Genomic DNA, 16,445 nt, shown 5'->3' on the forward strand with positions numbered 1-16,445 from the left:
TCCAAACAAGGAGTAATTTTACATACCACAAGTACAGCAATGGAGGTAAGGAAGAAGTTTCAGTCTTCAAGATAAAATTTTTTAAGTTTGTCTGTTTGAGCCTTAATGTTATTTTAACATGCAGCATTCTTTAGTACACGAATAGCAATGGGTATCTTGACTTCAGAGTTGTTAAGATCCAGCATAAATTATGTATTTGGATACATTTTAAAAATGCATATAATTTACACATCAGACCACAGCAGTTTTTCAAAGCCGCTTTGGTTTATGAAACAAGCCCACACTTATAAAGTGTATTTTTTGCTGGATAGTCAAACCATGCATAGAAATATTATATCATCAGTACTAGATTTTGCATGGAAAATAAACATGCTCATCTTTCTACAGCTAAATGGCTATAACAATAATCTCCACACTGAAAAGCAATAATTGTGCCTATCCAATGCTACCATTACACAGTTAAATAAGCTACAGGTTTAATATTGCTCCCTAAAAACATTAGAATACACTTTTGACAGTTTACTTATATTTTTTCCCTCTTTTGAAAAAGCTATGATGTATTTGTAACACACTATTGCCAAACAGTATCCAGAGCCTTTCAATGCTCTCTGAGCGTTACTAAAATGGTAGGGTTTCAGCAGTACACCCATATCATTTCTGACAAGACCATTAGCAGGTTTCTTTTCTTTTTTTTTTTTGGTAAGGACTACTGGAAATCAAAAGAAATTAGCTTTCTGAGTTAGTTTTTCAATGAAGAGTGCATATTAAAGGCAATGGAGTCATGTGTGAAGAACTTCTGAAAGCCACTACCATCCCAAAGCTGGAGAAGAAAAGTCATAATGAGTTTGTCTTCAAAACCTCGACCAATCAATTATTTACTTTAATATGGCTTCTGTTAGTGATTGTCAGAAGTAGAACTGACTGGAAATTTTTTGTTAAAAGAGTTTTCATGTAGAAAATACCATTTTGATTAATCTGATTTTTTTGTGAAATTGTATGGATTTCAGTGAAATTTCATTTAAAAATTGGAAATCATTTTGAAAATGTCAAAACATCCTATTTCAAAATTTTCAGAACAAAGTTTTGATTTTTCATTTCAAAACATCTTTTCATTTAAAATTTACTTTATTTTTATAAAAATAAAAGGGGGATCAAAATTGAAAACTTCATATATATCAAAACAAAACATTTTGAGTGACCCTAAACAATTTTTCCCCAGAGATTTGTTCTGCAAAAAATTTCGGCTTTATGTCCCAATTCAGAATGAATTTTTTTCACAATCTCAAAATTTTTTGAGGGGAAAATCAATTTTCTGACCAGCTCTAGTTAGTAGTTTTCATTGGTTTGACCTTTTTTTTTTTTTTAAAAAAAAGTGATGTCATGTTTGAAACCCCAATAAGTCATGAATGATACATTACCAACCACAGACCATATTCTGCATTAAATTATACCCCTATTGCACATCTGTAAATGAGAGCAGAATTTGAACCCTTATTACAAAATCATCTCATTTATATAAAAAACAAATCTACTGTCCAGCCATCCTTTATGTAAGTTAGATTGGTTTTAAAAAAAGGAAGAGGAAAAACAGTATAATTTTTTTAATTACCTAGTTTAATTTTATTTTTAAAGGCAATATTGCTTTAGCCTGTAGTCACCATCCCCCAGCAACTCCTTCTTTCCTTTTCCAGCCTGGCTTTGGTGTTTTTCAAATATTGGCCCTGCTTTAAAATTGAACCTTTACTTACAAAACTAAACTGGGAGTACTGAATCCTAATTTGGATGGAGGGAAAACAAGTTATTTCCCACAAATGTGGCCATTTGAAGAGTGTTGGCCATTAGACATCAAAGATAAAGTCTAAGTCTAGTTGCCAAGATTTGGAGGTGGTTGAGTCTCTGTGGAAAGTAGATAATTTACCTTTCATTTGAAAGTAAAAATTCACAGCAGCCAGGGTGCCTGTTTTTCTTGCAGGCCTGTCTGACAAAGGATGCACAAGTATCCTTTAAAATGTGACCATCAGGGGTTCAAGCAGTGAGACATCAGTGGGAAACGTTCCATGTTTCTCCTTAGCCAATGTGGCACTCAGCTGTGCTTCAGAGGTAGCTTTGGTGCTATGAAACTTTAGGAACAGATTTTCTGTCTCCGGGCTGTGGCAGCACAGTAGGGCTTAATAAGCACCTTATGGGGCCACAGAAGAATTCCATGCATGGCCTTATTCTGTCCTCCCTGCAATCTCCAGCAAACGGGGATGCCAGGGTTAAGGAAAGGAGGCATTATAAGGGGCAGGTCCATAATGCATGGCACTATGGAGATTATGGCCTATGTTGCAGCACATAGATAATTCAAGGTAGGCTATAATATGTTAACTATACAATTTATGCTGGGGATAGGGTAACCATACATCCCATTTTGGCCAGGACAGTCCCCTTTTTAAGCCCTACCCTGGGTGTCCTGATTTTTGGGACAAATGCCCAGTTTTGTCCCAAAAGTGGGGCACCCTACCCAATGGGGCATGGAAGAATGTTCGGGGAGGCAGGAGTAGGCTTGCCAATTGTGGTTGGATGTATTCGTGGAGGTTTCATCACATGACATAATGTTTAATTAAAGATTAGTCTAATTCCTGAAGACTCCAGGACAATCCTAGAGGGTTGGCAAACCTTGGGGGAGTGAGCGGCAAACGCCAGACCCACACAGTGGGGTTCAGGCGAGCAGTGATGCCAGGTGGCTTGGGACAGCCCTGCATGCAGGAGGGAACTCAAGAAAGCAGCTTAGACCAGCTCTGCCTGGGGGGTTGGATGAGAGACTTGGGCGAGCCCCACACAGTATCCCATTTTCTCTTTGGGAAATATAGTCACCCTCGCTGGGGGACCATTTTTGATACTAGAGCAGCCAAGAATCTGAAGTATGCTGTGACATAGAGGCCCCTTGGGTGTTCACTACTCTGTGTCAGCAACTCCTATGAGGCCTGACATACTCACTACAGCCAACACTCGTCATGATATATATTTAAAAGGTGGCATGTAATATATCTCTGGAAAACAAATAACTCACTTATCATTAATATTCTTGCATCCCCACAAGGGATTACACAGATTTTCTCGAGTTATGACTAAAACGTGTTTAAACCAGGCATATCAGAAGGAGTTGATAAAACAGTCCCCCCAACCGGCAGACAAAGGAATGAGGTTGCGTCTGCTTGCATGTGTATTTCATCTAAATTGAGTAAGGTGTGACCAAAGACAAAAGCATATTTGCATGCCAGGCAAACAAAGCCACAAGGAGTGCAAGTGGGGAAAAAGCAATCACAATGTCAGCGGGAGATGGAGACTAAACCCCCAGGAAGCCTTCCTGCCCTTCAAAGAAGGGTCAATGAACCTTGAGATATACTTTTCAAAGGTTTACTGGACTATAAAGAGAGGAGCAGAAAACCCCTAAGTTATTCTTCACCTGAGGAGACAAGGAAAACCAGCATCTTGGACTCTGTGGGGATCCTAAGAGCTAGTCACTGACTGCTGGAAAAGGAAGATTATACAAGGTAGTTTCCTCACTGAAGACTGTAGCTTAAGTTAGATCTTAGCCATTATAAAGCATATTTTGACTTTTGTTTTTTGGTAACCCTTATTATTTTTACCCCTTATCCTCACTTAAACCTCTCTCTTTTTAATTGAATAAGCTTGTTTTTACCTTTTATCTAAACCAACCAGTGCTGTGATTGATATAACAGTGTTTGTCAAACCCTAGTTAGATTAATGAGCTGCAGAGTATAGTCTCTTTAAAGGAGCAATGAACTTAATAAGATTCTGTGAGTGCTACAGTCAGAAGGACTGGACACTACAGAGCAGATGGTTTGGGGAAAATTCAGGACTGGGAGGGTCTTGGGTCACTTGGCAAACAGTAACTAAGCAGTGGAAGTCAGGGTCTGACATGCATGCTTGTGTTCAGGCTGTTGGTGTCAAGGCTGTGAGTCACCATAACATAGCATTTAAGGCACCCAGAGTTGCAAGGCAAGTGGTGACACACCTCTTACTGATCTGGGTTGAAACCAAAGTGTCACAGATGCAAAGGTGGGTGGCATAAAGCCATATTTGGCCCCTCCTCCCCAAACTGTGCTGTGCACTTCCTAAAGGTACAGCCAGAGTCAGATCCTTACTGTACTTTTTAAGTGGAGTTAAGACCAAAAATTGAAAATCTTGGTACATATACTGCCATCTAAATGAGTTTTGAAAAGTTTCTTCATTTTTTTCCTAAGATACACCATGAAATAGCTCTGACAAAGCTGAATTGGGAACTCCATATTTTAAAGTAAAAATTAAATTTTAAACCAGGTTAGTAGTCTACATAGTATAATAGTTTTTCTGGTGGAGAAAGGAGGAGGCTGATGAAGGGGCTATGAGGGAAGAAAAAGGCCATTTTAAGACTCTTTGTTTGTTTGGCCACTCTTCAGCAGTGCATTCTCACCCACTAGCCATTATTAATTTTCACATTTTTCCATGAAGGTTATAGGGGAGCTGTAACATTGTTGTTTACATGCACCCCCCAGAGTTCCATCAAGGTATGCATCTGGCCCAGTTTAGCATCCTTCAGTAGGAAGTGAGTTGGAAATGACTATTGGCCACAAACTACTGGGGAAAGGGCATTCAAAATCACAGGGGGACTGAAGAAGACTGTGTCCAATAGTCTGAGAACACAAAAAAGTCAAGCAAATACAGTTTTAAAATATATTCACTCAAAATAGTAGGAAAAGTTTTTGTAATAGTTTCCTTACAATTTTTTGCTTTTTCTGCTATGAACTGTTTTACATAATAGGGAGATATGTTGCATAAAATACCCTAGACAATTTTAAAATTATTTTTGAAATTATGGGGCAAGATTCTGATCTTGGTTAGTAGCATAATTCAATTAATTTACACCAGTGGGATTTAAATTTACAATAGCAACAAACTAAGCTAGGATTTGAAACCATTGGCCACTGAAGCCCTTCTTGGGTATCCCAGACACTTTGTTTTGGCTAACTGCACTAATGGACTCAGAATGGATTTATTTTCTACAGGTTTACGTTGACGGTAATTCCATCCAGATCATCTACTCTCAATCTTATTTCTATTCTCTGAATTTGTTTTTAAAATTCTTCCTACTTATTGTATGGGTAAAAGTTTAGTGATATCATTTTGGGAAATTAAAAAACAGGAGAGTTGAGATTTTTCCACTAAGATTCAGTCCTTTCTAGTTTTATTTCAGAATCTTCTACTATTGCTGATACTGCTCTTTGATAGAAATTATGGTTGTAGTGTTTCAGGCAGTCCCAAAGTAGTAACTAAATGAAGCAGGTTTTTTGGTACCAAACACTTTTATACATAAGCCTCCACAAATCATTTACCCAAGAACCCTCAATACTAATTGACTATATATCTTATGTCAACAAAATCCTTCACAGATGAGTTCCCCTAACACAAATACAGGGAATCTCAGAATCAGAAATATATACATGCACATACTTAGAAATATTAAAATATAAAACTAGAGCATTAATTCCAGAGAAATGCCAAACATACCCTGTCTAACCTTCTAGCTTCTATATGTCTAAGTAGCTGTTGTCTCCAGTCTGCAGGCATTTTACCACAGCTCTCATTTCCCTTCACAGGGGTAGGCCTTGTCTTTACATCACTGTTATCTGAAGGCTTGTCACCATAGTTACCCAAGTTATAGTCCGATGGTATCTTTTCCAACAGAGCTGCCATTGTAGGCCGAGCTGAAACTGGCCTAGTCTGAGATGTACCATAACTCTCTGTACTGTAGCTTCTTGCAGACAATGGCCTCCTTTGCGTAAGGTTTTTAACTGGAAAACTTCCAGACTGGGCTTTCACTTCTTGATATGAAGGGTGTTCATCTTCATACCTGCCATTTCTTTTGAGGAACTGGGTTTCAGACACTGAGATACTGCTTTGGCGTTCCATAGCTGCTCTATACTGAGGTCTGCTATACCTATCACTCTGAGGCAGTTCGTGAGGTTCGCTTACTCTTCTATACATTGACATTTCAGTGGAGCTTGCCAATGAATCAGCTCTTCTCAAAAATCCTGACCTTGATCCCTGGGTTGAGAACTGAGCATTAACAGCCTCCTCATTAACTGAAGGCTGAGAGAATGAAAACATATGCTCTATGGGGGGATAGCCTCTATAGGCTCTTGGACTAACCAAATCCTTGGCAATGTTTTTACTCTGCTGGGGAACATATTCTGGATTGTGTTGAAAAGGTGGTGGTATCCTCTTTTCTGCTTTAACTTCCACTGCTCCTTGAGGATTGAAGCTTTGGTCAAACTGATAGACTTTTTTGGTAACAGAAGGCTTTTGCTGCTGCTGTACCTTAACACTTCCATAACTCAGCAACTCATCATCTAGCATTGGTACAGATTGGCTACGAGACATACTAGACATACCATGCTCCTGTCCTATCATTTTATCTAGTCTTTCATGGGTTCCTGCATTGTCATTACGGGATGCATAGTTTTCTAATGGAATATTATAAACTTTATATGTACCGATGTCTATCTCATCAATACTTTGCGACTTCTTAAATTTACTAGTTTTTAAATCTCTCATCATTGGGGAAAGCCTCTCTGTACTCTTGCTCATTGCAATAACACTTTTAGAAGACTCTGGACGGCAATGAATATGTGAAAAGACATTACTAAGACTTCTGTTAGCATTTGAATCATGATACTCCCACGCTACTCCTGGAGAAAAAGTGCTAGCTGCTTCAGGAGATTCTTTGATATGATCTTTCCTTTCAGGCAAAGGGCTGGTGGTGGGGGTGCTCTCCAATTTAGAAGGAAAAGCTGTCCTATCTTCAAAAGGACTTGGAGTTCTGGTCCAATTCTGCCAAGGATTGGGAGGAGGCACTTCTGATTCAGGTGTGTTTCTGTGTGTAGGCTGTTCAAGTTCCAGGGGAATGCCAACTATCCTGTCTTGTCTAATTAAAGGCCTGCGTCCATGAGCAGATGTGCTTCTAGATTTAGAGCATAAGAGAGGGTTAGTGCTAGGATTCTCCACTGTGCTCTCCTCTGCAACAAACCCTGTGTTATCATAGTGTGGGGTATCATTCCAGCTGTCAGCAAAAGTGTCACTCATTGGATGCCTGTCATTGCGCTGCTGCAGATTTCCCACTGGAGCAGATTCTAGCTGGCTGAGTAATGGCTTTGTCTCAAGAGGCTGTGGAAAAGACTGCGCAAGCCTGCAAAAAGTAAAAATAAAATGCAATGAAAACTATCCGGGCCTCTGTTACAATAAGTGAGCAATCAGCAGAAAGAAATTCTTACAAAACATCCTAATGTTTTCTCATGTATATCTAGCCCTTTGGATTATATTACAATATATATAAATTATGCCAGTGCTTTGTCATGAAATCTGGCATTTTCTAACTTTTGAGGGCTTAGCTTTTCAACATAAATAATTGTTTTCATATTTTTTGTATGTAATATAACTTATTTTTCAGCAAAGTGGGTAACTCTGCACAAAATAATTCAGCTATAAAAGCCTCTGCTGTCATAAATCCAGGAATTAACACAATTCCAGGCTGAAAAACGAAGCTTCTGAAAATTTGGTGCAGGATGGCCCTGATCCTCTTGTCCAGTTGGACAGCTTTGTGCTTCTGCAGCAATGCAATGGCATCCCCATAAAGCAAGCTTAATGATATGGAGGATTCCCCATGTGTAGGGCACATTTTGGTAGTAAAGAACTGCTGTAGCAGTTTCTATTCTGTGTTGCCACTGTAGGGGCATGGCTGGGGGTAGAGAAGAAGTGACTCGGTATCCCCATGCCCTGGCAATCCCCAGCTGCTGGAATAGTCCCCTTGCGGCTGTTGATAGCCAGTGAAAATTAAAGCAGCTTTCAGGCTTCTTATCTGTGCAGCGATCCTCTCAGGACAAACTGAGGGCTGGGGGAGTATAAAGGTTACAAGCATTCTGTCAATCCTAAAGTGTGCCAAGACTCCTCAGCTCAGGATCTAGGCTTATTGTCTGCAAACCTTATAGCATAGCAATTTACTATGCACTTTCAGTATGTGGTTATTTCACTTTAGAAAATATAACAGAGAACCTGACTCCCCACTTTCTTCACCTTGTATTGTTATCGCTGCCAGGGAAAAATGGGTGTAAAATGCTCTTCTTGTTTGACAGCCTTAAATACGCAGTATGCCCTCACTTTGGCCAGCCGTATATGACTACACAAGGTGAGAAGCAACAGAGAATCAAACCCAGTAAACATATACACACCTGTTACCCCACAAAGAATTATTCACTGCTTCTTTGGCAGTTGTTTGCAAGGACCCCATTTTAACACGAGCATTAGAGGACCCTGAGGAAGCTTGGGAAGGTGAGTAGTCTGAGTAAGTGCCTGAGGAAACACTGTTATTGAGACAGTGGATTTTATCTGCTTCAGATTCGTCTGTTGATTCTGAAATAAAATAGAACAAGCATTATGTGGGGTTGGAGCATTCGGAAACTAAACGTTCTGGAAAAATAAATGTTCAAACTGATATTATGCATATATTTAAAAACTGTTTGTAAGATATCTGCAAATCAGAGTGTAGTATCCAATACATCCCAGCACAATGTATTACTTATAGCTCATCTATCTAGCTGCATGCATTAAACATGCCTTCACTGAACACCTTTGGGAGTCAAGATACTGTAGTACCTTTCTTTTCTTTACCCAGAAGAACAAGTTTGGGTTGGTACAAGGGAGCCTCAGCCATTGAAGGGCGAAGTTCTCCTATCCTCATGTCATTAGCAGGGTGTCCAAAGGAATCCTAAGAGAGAGAGAATAATACCAAAGTATAAAATAAAATTATAGTAAGGTGGACTTGCAAAAGGCAATGAAGAAACAGCCACATTTGTCATGAACATGGAACTATATAAACCGAGGCACAGACAATATCATTATAATCATGCTGAATTTGTCACTCTACAATTCTACTTATTCATAAAATATTAGAACAAAGCAGTAATATTATGATGATAATGTGTTTATTCTGAACATGCAGATGAACTAGATAGAACTTATGAGATGTGTCAAGACCACACACACATTCTTGATGGAGTAAAGTTTACAAAAATGTAAAATTTAAGTAGAAATGAATGAAAATTTAGAAAAAACTATTCACTTATTGAAGAATTAAGTATTACTCATTCATTTGTTCCGATTACAATGGGACAGATCTTTACAAATTCAACTGTCCCTACATCTGCACTGAACCAAGAAGCTATCTTGGCTCCAAAAGAATTTTCTATGAACTTAGGCTAATAATAATGTCAACCCTGTGTTTTGAGAGCAAATGCTAATCTGGCTGAACTTCAAAAGATTTACTACATAATGCAAGAGCAAACAAGATGTGTGCTGCTAAGATCCCTGCTGCAAAGAATTAGACCAGTAAGTCATTTGTTTCTGTTTTTAAACAAAACATGTGCTTTTATTGGTTGAAATATGTATTCTGACACTTTTGGTTAATTATGACTTGAAAGATTATTTTAGAAATCATAGTTTACAGCTCTCTTTAATAGAATAATTCATATTAGGATTAAACTGAAAAACATTTTGAAAATCAAAATTCACTAGGTTCACAGAATTTAAACAAAGAAAATTGTAAATGTAAAGAAAATTTAGCGTGGGAAATGCAGGGAGAACTTTGAATGGTCTGATAGAACTCCAAAGATTCTGACTCATCTCTGATCTACTTATAAAACCCTTGTTTTATAATACCTAGCATTTACATATTTATTTTTCATCCATAATCTCAAAGAATTTTACCAAGATAGATAAGCGCTATTATCCCAACACACAGATAAGGAAACTGAGGCACAGAGAGATCAAGTGACTTGCTCCAGGTCACACAGTGAAACAATGGCAGAGCCAGGAATAGAACCCAGGTCCCCTAGTCCACCAATCTAGTCATCCATGGTGCCCCCTTAAGTATTGTTTCTGATATTGTATGAGTTGGATGAAACCTTGTTATGGGATTGTGGTTCATAGGTGTGAATTCACCCTTCAGTTAACATAACTGTAAGCATAAGACAAAAGGAGTGCATGTACGCACCCAGGAGCTTTTGCTGAGTATTGTTTTGGACAGGTGTGTGTATGGGAAGACAGGACACAAAGAAACTGAGAAGGAATGAGAGAGAGAGCGGACCCACACGCCCGCACACACAGAAGGGAGCTATTGAAAGTATGATAGCTGTCCCTGGAAGAAGCCTGGGGAGAGGTTTTTGGGTCAGGAGTGCAGGCTGGAAAGAATGCTCCTGGTGCTATAAGCAAAAGAAGCTGTTTCGTGCTATCTCATTCCTTCTGTAGTCAGAGACAGACCACTTCGTACATTCTTTGTAAATAAACAAAACAGCATAAAGAAATATCTGACTACCACCAATTTCTACTCCCAACTGGTACACCAACGAGACCCCAAACTTTGACTTGCTGCTCGGGTCAAAAGGGACAACAATATTTTGATTTTAGGGACTGATAAGGAAGAGTAAGGGGAATTAACTCAATGGATTTCCTAGACTCTGCCCTTTTGCCTTCCTAGTAGTGAAATAAATTCAAATTGAGTCCTTAGATTGTGTAAGATTGAACCCATTTAATTTAAAAAGTAAAATAATATATGGTTGGGGGGCCTTCTCAGTTGTTCCCAACTGGGCGTGGCTCCTCTTTTACAGCTGTCAGTTCCAGCATCAGATTCTTTGTCCACAGCTCAACCATAAAACTGTCTTGTTAAGTCAACAACCCAACCTCCAGTCAGAAATGCTCTAGACTCATCCATTTGTTCATTATCACTCAGCCAGCAGCTGCTACTGCTTGATGATCTCTCACTTCACTCAGAACTGTTTTAGCCCAATTTATCCCTTTGTTTTTCATTTCCAACCGGACAGTTGCTGCTTCCCTCTTTGAGAAGCTTTATGATTCCATACATGTAACTGAGCCCAAATGCTGCCACTGTCTGACAGCTCCAATCTGACTGATTTTCTGTACTAACCAGCTATCAGATATGCTCTGAAAACACCAAAAACCAAGAAAGAGGAAGAAGGGAAGTGAGATAGTGACTTGATCCACGGAGGGGTAATTAAAATTAGGGAATCACAGAACAGGGCAGCTAAGTGAAAGGAATGGAGATATGAAGAGGGATCGTTCTCTGTATTTCTCCTTCTCTTCCCTTCCCATCATGACATGGACATGGTTCAGGTATGAGGAGGAGACTGCCCATGGAGACCTTGTGAAGGACACAAGGTGGAAAGGGAGATAGTGGAAAACACACTATCAAGAGGAGTTACGTGGGTATCCAAGCTCAGAGGAGACCCCGGGAAAGGCAGTTGATGGAACACAGCCATAAGGGGCACTCTGATGGAACACAGGCTCTGGGGGATTGTCTTGGGAGGGGGTACCTTGCCTCAAGGAGCAGGAAGGCTGGTGTGGGACACAGCCCTGGTGAGAGACGTGGACAGTAGATGAGTTAGGGGGATGATAGATTCAGAAAAGACTTTCTGGGAAGGGTGGACACAGGTTTGGGGAAGAGGGGATGATGGTATCTGTCGTGGGGAGAAGAATGGACATTTGGTGGAGAAGAGTTGGTAGTAGAGAGAGAGGGAGCGAATGAGTGGTGTTAGAATGGAGAGGGAGGAAAAATTGGCATTTATAAGTAGGAGTGATGGAGGGAATGTTGGGGGAAGAGAGGTGGTTTGAGCCTTGCTGGAGGTATACTTGTAGCTGAGCACTTCTGCTACAGAAGGTGGAGGGGGGTTGAGGCACTATGAGACCCTGTGTCTCCAGCACTTTGTTGGCAAAGTTATTCCATCAATAGTGAGTTAAATGACTTTGTGGAAAAGATGAAAGAAAGGAAAGAGATGCCATATTCGAAAACACAATTTCATTAATTAAAAATGAAACCATGTTACTATTGCTCTTATTGTCATAGTTTTATATGATTTATACTTTATTAATTGCTTTTAGTAACATGAGTGAAGCAAAAATAAGTGAGAGGATTGCCACATATACAGTCCTTTGAGAGTACTATTATACTTCTGTAGTGATATTTTAATATTTTTGCTTTACATATAGTTATGCCTTCCCAAAATTCCTTAGGCCTTGGCTACACTTACCAGGTAGTTCGACGGCTGGAAATCGAAGTTCTGGGTTCGACTTATCGCGTCTAGTCTGGACGCGATAAGTCGAACCCGGAAGTGCTCGCCGTCGACTGCGGTACTCCAGCTTGGCGAGAGGAGTACTGCGGAGTCGACGGGGGAGCCTGCCTGCCGCGTGTGGACCAAGGTAAGTTCGAACTAAGGTACTTCGACTTCAGCTACGTTATTCACGTAGCTGAAGTTGCGTACCTTAGTTCGAATTGGGGGGGGGTAGTGTAGACCGAGCCTTAGATTCCTTATCAGCCAGTTTAGTCAGTCCCTCAATGTTGGCAAAACAAATATATATATTTGTTTCTTACACATACTCCATGTTTATTGTAATATATTCAAGACCTTAAATTATTTTGATATACCAGTTACAGTTCCTTTATACTATTTTGTATTTCCTATACAACATAATAAATACACACACAACTTAAAGCTGGTCATTATTTAATAACATTTTGCCAATGCATCAGTCAGTTTCCACCCCAATATACAAACTTATCATCCAATGTCCTTTTTGAAAAAGTACATATGTAGCATTCTCAAGCTGTGATATACTGTAATTTTTGTATCGGGGGGTAGCCGTGTTAGTCTGTATCTACAAAAACAACAAGGAGTCTGGTGGCACCTTAAAGACTAACAGATTTATTTGGGCATAAGCTTTCGTGGGTAAAAACCTCACTTCTTCAGATGTAATTTTTGAAGCACAGTGCATGTTAAGTTTCTTATTGTACCTCTGAACTTTCTGTATGTTCTTCTTTCTTCTTCCTGTTTGGGATTTCCAAAATCAAGTTATGAATGTTGTCTGAATCAGACAGGTGGCTCTTTTGGAATGCTTGATTTTCTATTGCTTGGTCTACACTACAGAGTTAGGTCAACATAAGCTGCCTTACATTGACCTAATTGTGTCAGTGTCTACAACACAGCCTTGTTCCCACCAATGTAAATGCCCTACTACATTGACATAATAACTCCAATTTCACAAGAGGCATAGGGATTAGCTCGGTGTAGTTAGGGCAATGCAGTGTCCATGTAGACACTGTTCCTTACTTTGGCTGTTGGCTGTCATGCTTGTCAATTTCACAGCTCCCAGCTGGAACAGTGAAATTGAAAAGAAAGACCGTTAGGCTCCCTCCTATGAACCCCGCACCTGGCTCAGAGCTCGGGCTGTCACCCTGGGGCGAGGGGGAGCTCCAGCTAGAGCCCGGCTGTCCTCCCGGCTCCTGGTTCCCCACTGGGCTGCCACCCAGGATGCCCACTTCAGGTTGGGCTGCCACCCAGGCTCCCGGCTCCCCGCTGAGAGCTCTGCTGCCCCCCCACTCCCAGCCAGGCTGCCACCCAGCTCCCCAGTCCCCACCGGGCTCCCGCCCAGGCTCCCCGGTCCTTGCCCCTCACCAGGCTGCCACCTGGGCTCTCTGCTTCCCACTGGGAGCACAGCAGCTACCTGGGCTCCCGGCTTCTGGACCAGGTGCCACCTGGGCTCCAGGCTCCTTGCTGTTCAAAGCTAGATGATACAATACAAATTTATCTAGTTGATGAGAACAAAATGGCACAAATACCCTGACTGAAGGAACAGGATTGTAACAACATTTGGTGAAAGTTAAATGATTAGAATGTCTTTCAGAGAGTTAAAAGAAATAACATTTGGATTCAAGGACTTTAAAGAAAACAGCAAATTATTTGATTTTGAATACTCTGATCAAAGTACCCAACTGAAGCAGTACCTAGATTTTGTGAACATTTGTGGAAGCAATCCCAAGGGAAAATAATTGTGCTAAAGTGTGCCTTAATACGAACAAGCCCAAAAGAAATGGAAATATTCTCACTGTAAATGAAACACACATAGCAGTGCAATGAGTGGAGCAATGATTACTAGGACTATTGGATATGTGAAAACAACCCAATCTGCAGTGGTACATGCACAATGGGTGAAGACAAATTAACGTAATTACACAGCAACAGCTGGCCACAGGGTGGTACCTTTCAAGGATAATGCATCAATTGTAACAGTTAAATTACAAAGAGGCGAAAAGAAAATTTGATAAAGATTGAGTGACTTTGTTTTCGAAAAAAGAACAGGAGTACTTGTGGCACCATAGAGACTAACACATTTATTAGAGCATAAGCTTTCGTGGACTAACACTGCTGCTACTCTGAAACCTTTGTTTTCAAATTTATTTTCTTTTTAAAATTTGGGTTTTATAGGGGCTTCCAAAAGTGTCAGGTGCTTTCCATGGATCTCTCCAGGTATGTTATAAAATGATCAGTAAGTACTGCAAGCATCATCATAGCTGTAAGTTGTGTTTTTAAATTGTAATTAATTGGTTAAAAAAATTCAGACTTTGTATAAGTGAGTAAATGTCCACTGAGATCAAAGGAACTGATCCTACTTACACCAGCTCTGAATTTGGCTCCATATAGCTAGTACTAAATTTTGGAAATAACTTTCAACAATGTTCACGCTGGAATTGCAGCCTTTTACCATATAAGGACAATATAAGGACTTATCTTCTCTTGGTAAGTATCTATTTTTTAAGGAGCAGGTTCTGCAACTTACACTCACAATGAATAGTACCTTACTTCATAAGTAGTCCAATTGACATCTATGAGACTTCTTCAGTAAATACTATTCAATGGGCCTGATGTAAAGTTCATTGAAGTCAATGGAAAGACTTTTGTTGACTTCAATAACCTTAGGATCAGACTCAATGTGAGTAAAAGACAGAATCTTGCCCTAAATCATTAGATTTGTCATTACATATCTGAATCAAGAAGACATTTATGAGTATATGACTGAGATGTAAATTATTATATGGTCTATTCTGCTACTGCTATGTATATTTCACTGCCATTAACATTTAGGAGAGTTACAGACACACATGAACAGCAGAATAGATCCTTATCAACTCAGATTGAAAACTGAGAAAATGAGTCTCAATTAATTTTAGAGAAAAACTAGGAAAAATTAATCTGATTCTAATACAAAAAGTTAATACCAGAAACAATTGCCTATGATTTTAAGATCAGATATAAAACAATGTCACGTAATGGAGCCAGGTTAAAACCCTTGTTGAGCTCTTGAAAGTAACAATAATCTTGTAATATTACCTCCACTGAAATCTCCTTTGTTGCCATAGGCCACTTGTGCTCATACTTTTCTTTCATAGTTTGCTCATTGTTGGCAGCTGGGGTTGAGTTCTCAGGCCTCACTCCATGGCTTGTTTTGCCCACCAGATTTTGAACAGATTTTACCATGTTCTTTAAATCTTCTGGGTATGGAGTTGGATAACGCTTTAGATTTATTTCAACCTAAACAATTATAAAAAGAATTAAAGCACAAATATGAAATAAAAATAACATGCAAGTTAAATCTATAGTTACAGTACTATGGATAAGTGCATAATGTACAAGCAGTGAATTAAAATATTTGAGAAATGTGCTACATACATTTGTCATTATGAGTAGAACTGTGTGAATAACTGATTTTTCAGTTCAGTGGCTGAACGTTTTGTTTCATTTGACATCATTATTTTTACCTTTTAAAAATATTAAACTGAAGCAAAATTCAAACAGCAGTTTTAATCAAAAAATCAAAATGATTCATTTTAAAAATGTCAAAATTAAACTCATTTATTTTTTGCTGAAACAATTTAGCAAATTCAACATTAATTCACAAAGCTTTGTTTAAAAAAGTTCACCCAGATCTAATCATGAGTCATTTTCAAAGTCCGTGGGCTGGAATCTATTTCAGTTATACTAATGTCAATCTAAGGTATAACTCCTCCCTTTATGTTCAGTTTTTTACCACGTAAGAATACTGAGGTTCAGATTCTACTCTCAGATCAAGACCACTTTCAGATCAGATCACATCCTGTTCTTAATGACATCTGTGAAAATCCAGAATAATTTTCCTATATTCAGTGGAGTTATTTTAGATTTACATCAGAATAACTGAGAGCAGAATATAACCCATTGTGGAACTATTTGTCCCTTGATATGTACATGTAGCTTGCACTGAGGTCAATGAGATCTATTCTTATGCATAAACAAAACAGGAGACTAAATCCTTATTGACTTAGCAGTGAGTCACACTGAATAGTACCTTACTCCTGATAGTCCTGTATAGCCCTGTTGATTTCCTGTACTACTTGTGTGACTCAGGGTGGCATAACTAAGTCCTTAAAGATATACATAATAGAATCTTAATTTCGATCAATAGAAAATTTTCTACTCTGAGCCGGACACCTCCCTGACCCTATCTCCCCCACAGCCCTGACC

The 16,445-nt window shown here is 39.3% G+C and overlaps 1 protein-coding gene across 1 annotated transcript in view; it reads right to left on the minus strand.

Moving 5' to 3' along the window:
• Positions 1-16,445, minus strand: part of LRRC7 (leucine rich repeat containing 7) — a 344,062-nt gene that overhangs the window by 53,602 nt on the left and 274,015 nt on the right. The window contains exons 17-20 of the mRNA XM_054037099.1: positions 15,276-15,476; positions 8,695-8,806; positions 8,271-8,451; positions 5,554-7,231 (exon numbers count right to left, since the gene is read on the minus strand). Coding sequence (XP_053893074.1) covers positions 5,554-7,231; positions 8,271-8,451; positions 8,695-8,806; positions 15,276-15,476 — 2,172 coding nt within the window. The remainder of the gene's footprint in view (positions 1-5,553; positions 7,232-8,270; positions 8,452-8,694; positions 8,807-15,275; positions 15,477-16,445) is intronic.

The sequence above is a fragment of the Malaclemys terrapin genome, chromosome 8 (genome assembly GCF_027887155.1).
Source record: "Malaclemys terrapin pileata isolate rMalTer1 chromosome 8, rMalTer1.hap1, whole genome shotgun sequence".
Classification (NCBI taxonomy): domain Eukaryota; kingdom Metazoa; phylum Chordata; order Testudines; family Emydidae; genus Malaclemys; species Malaclemys terrapin.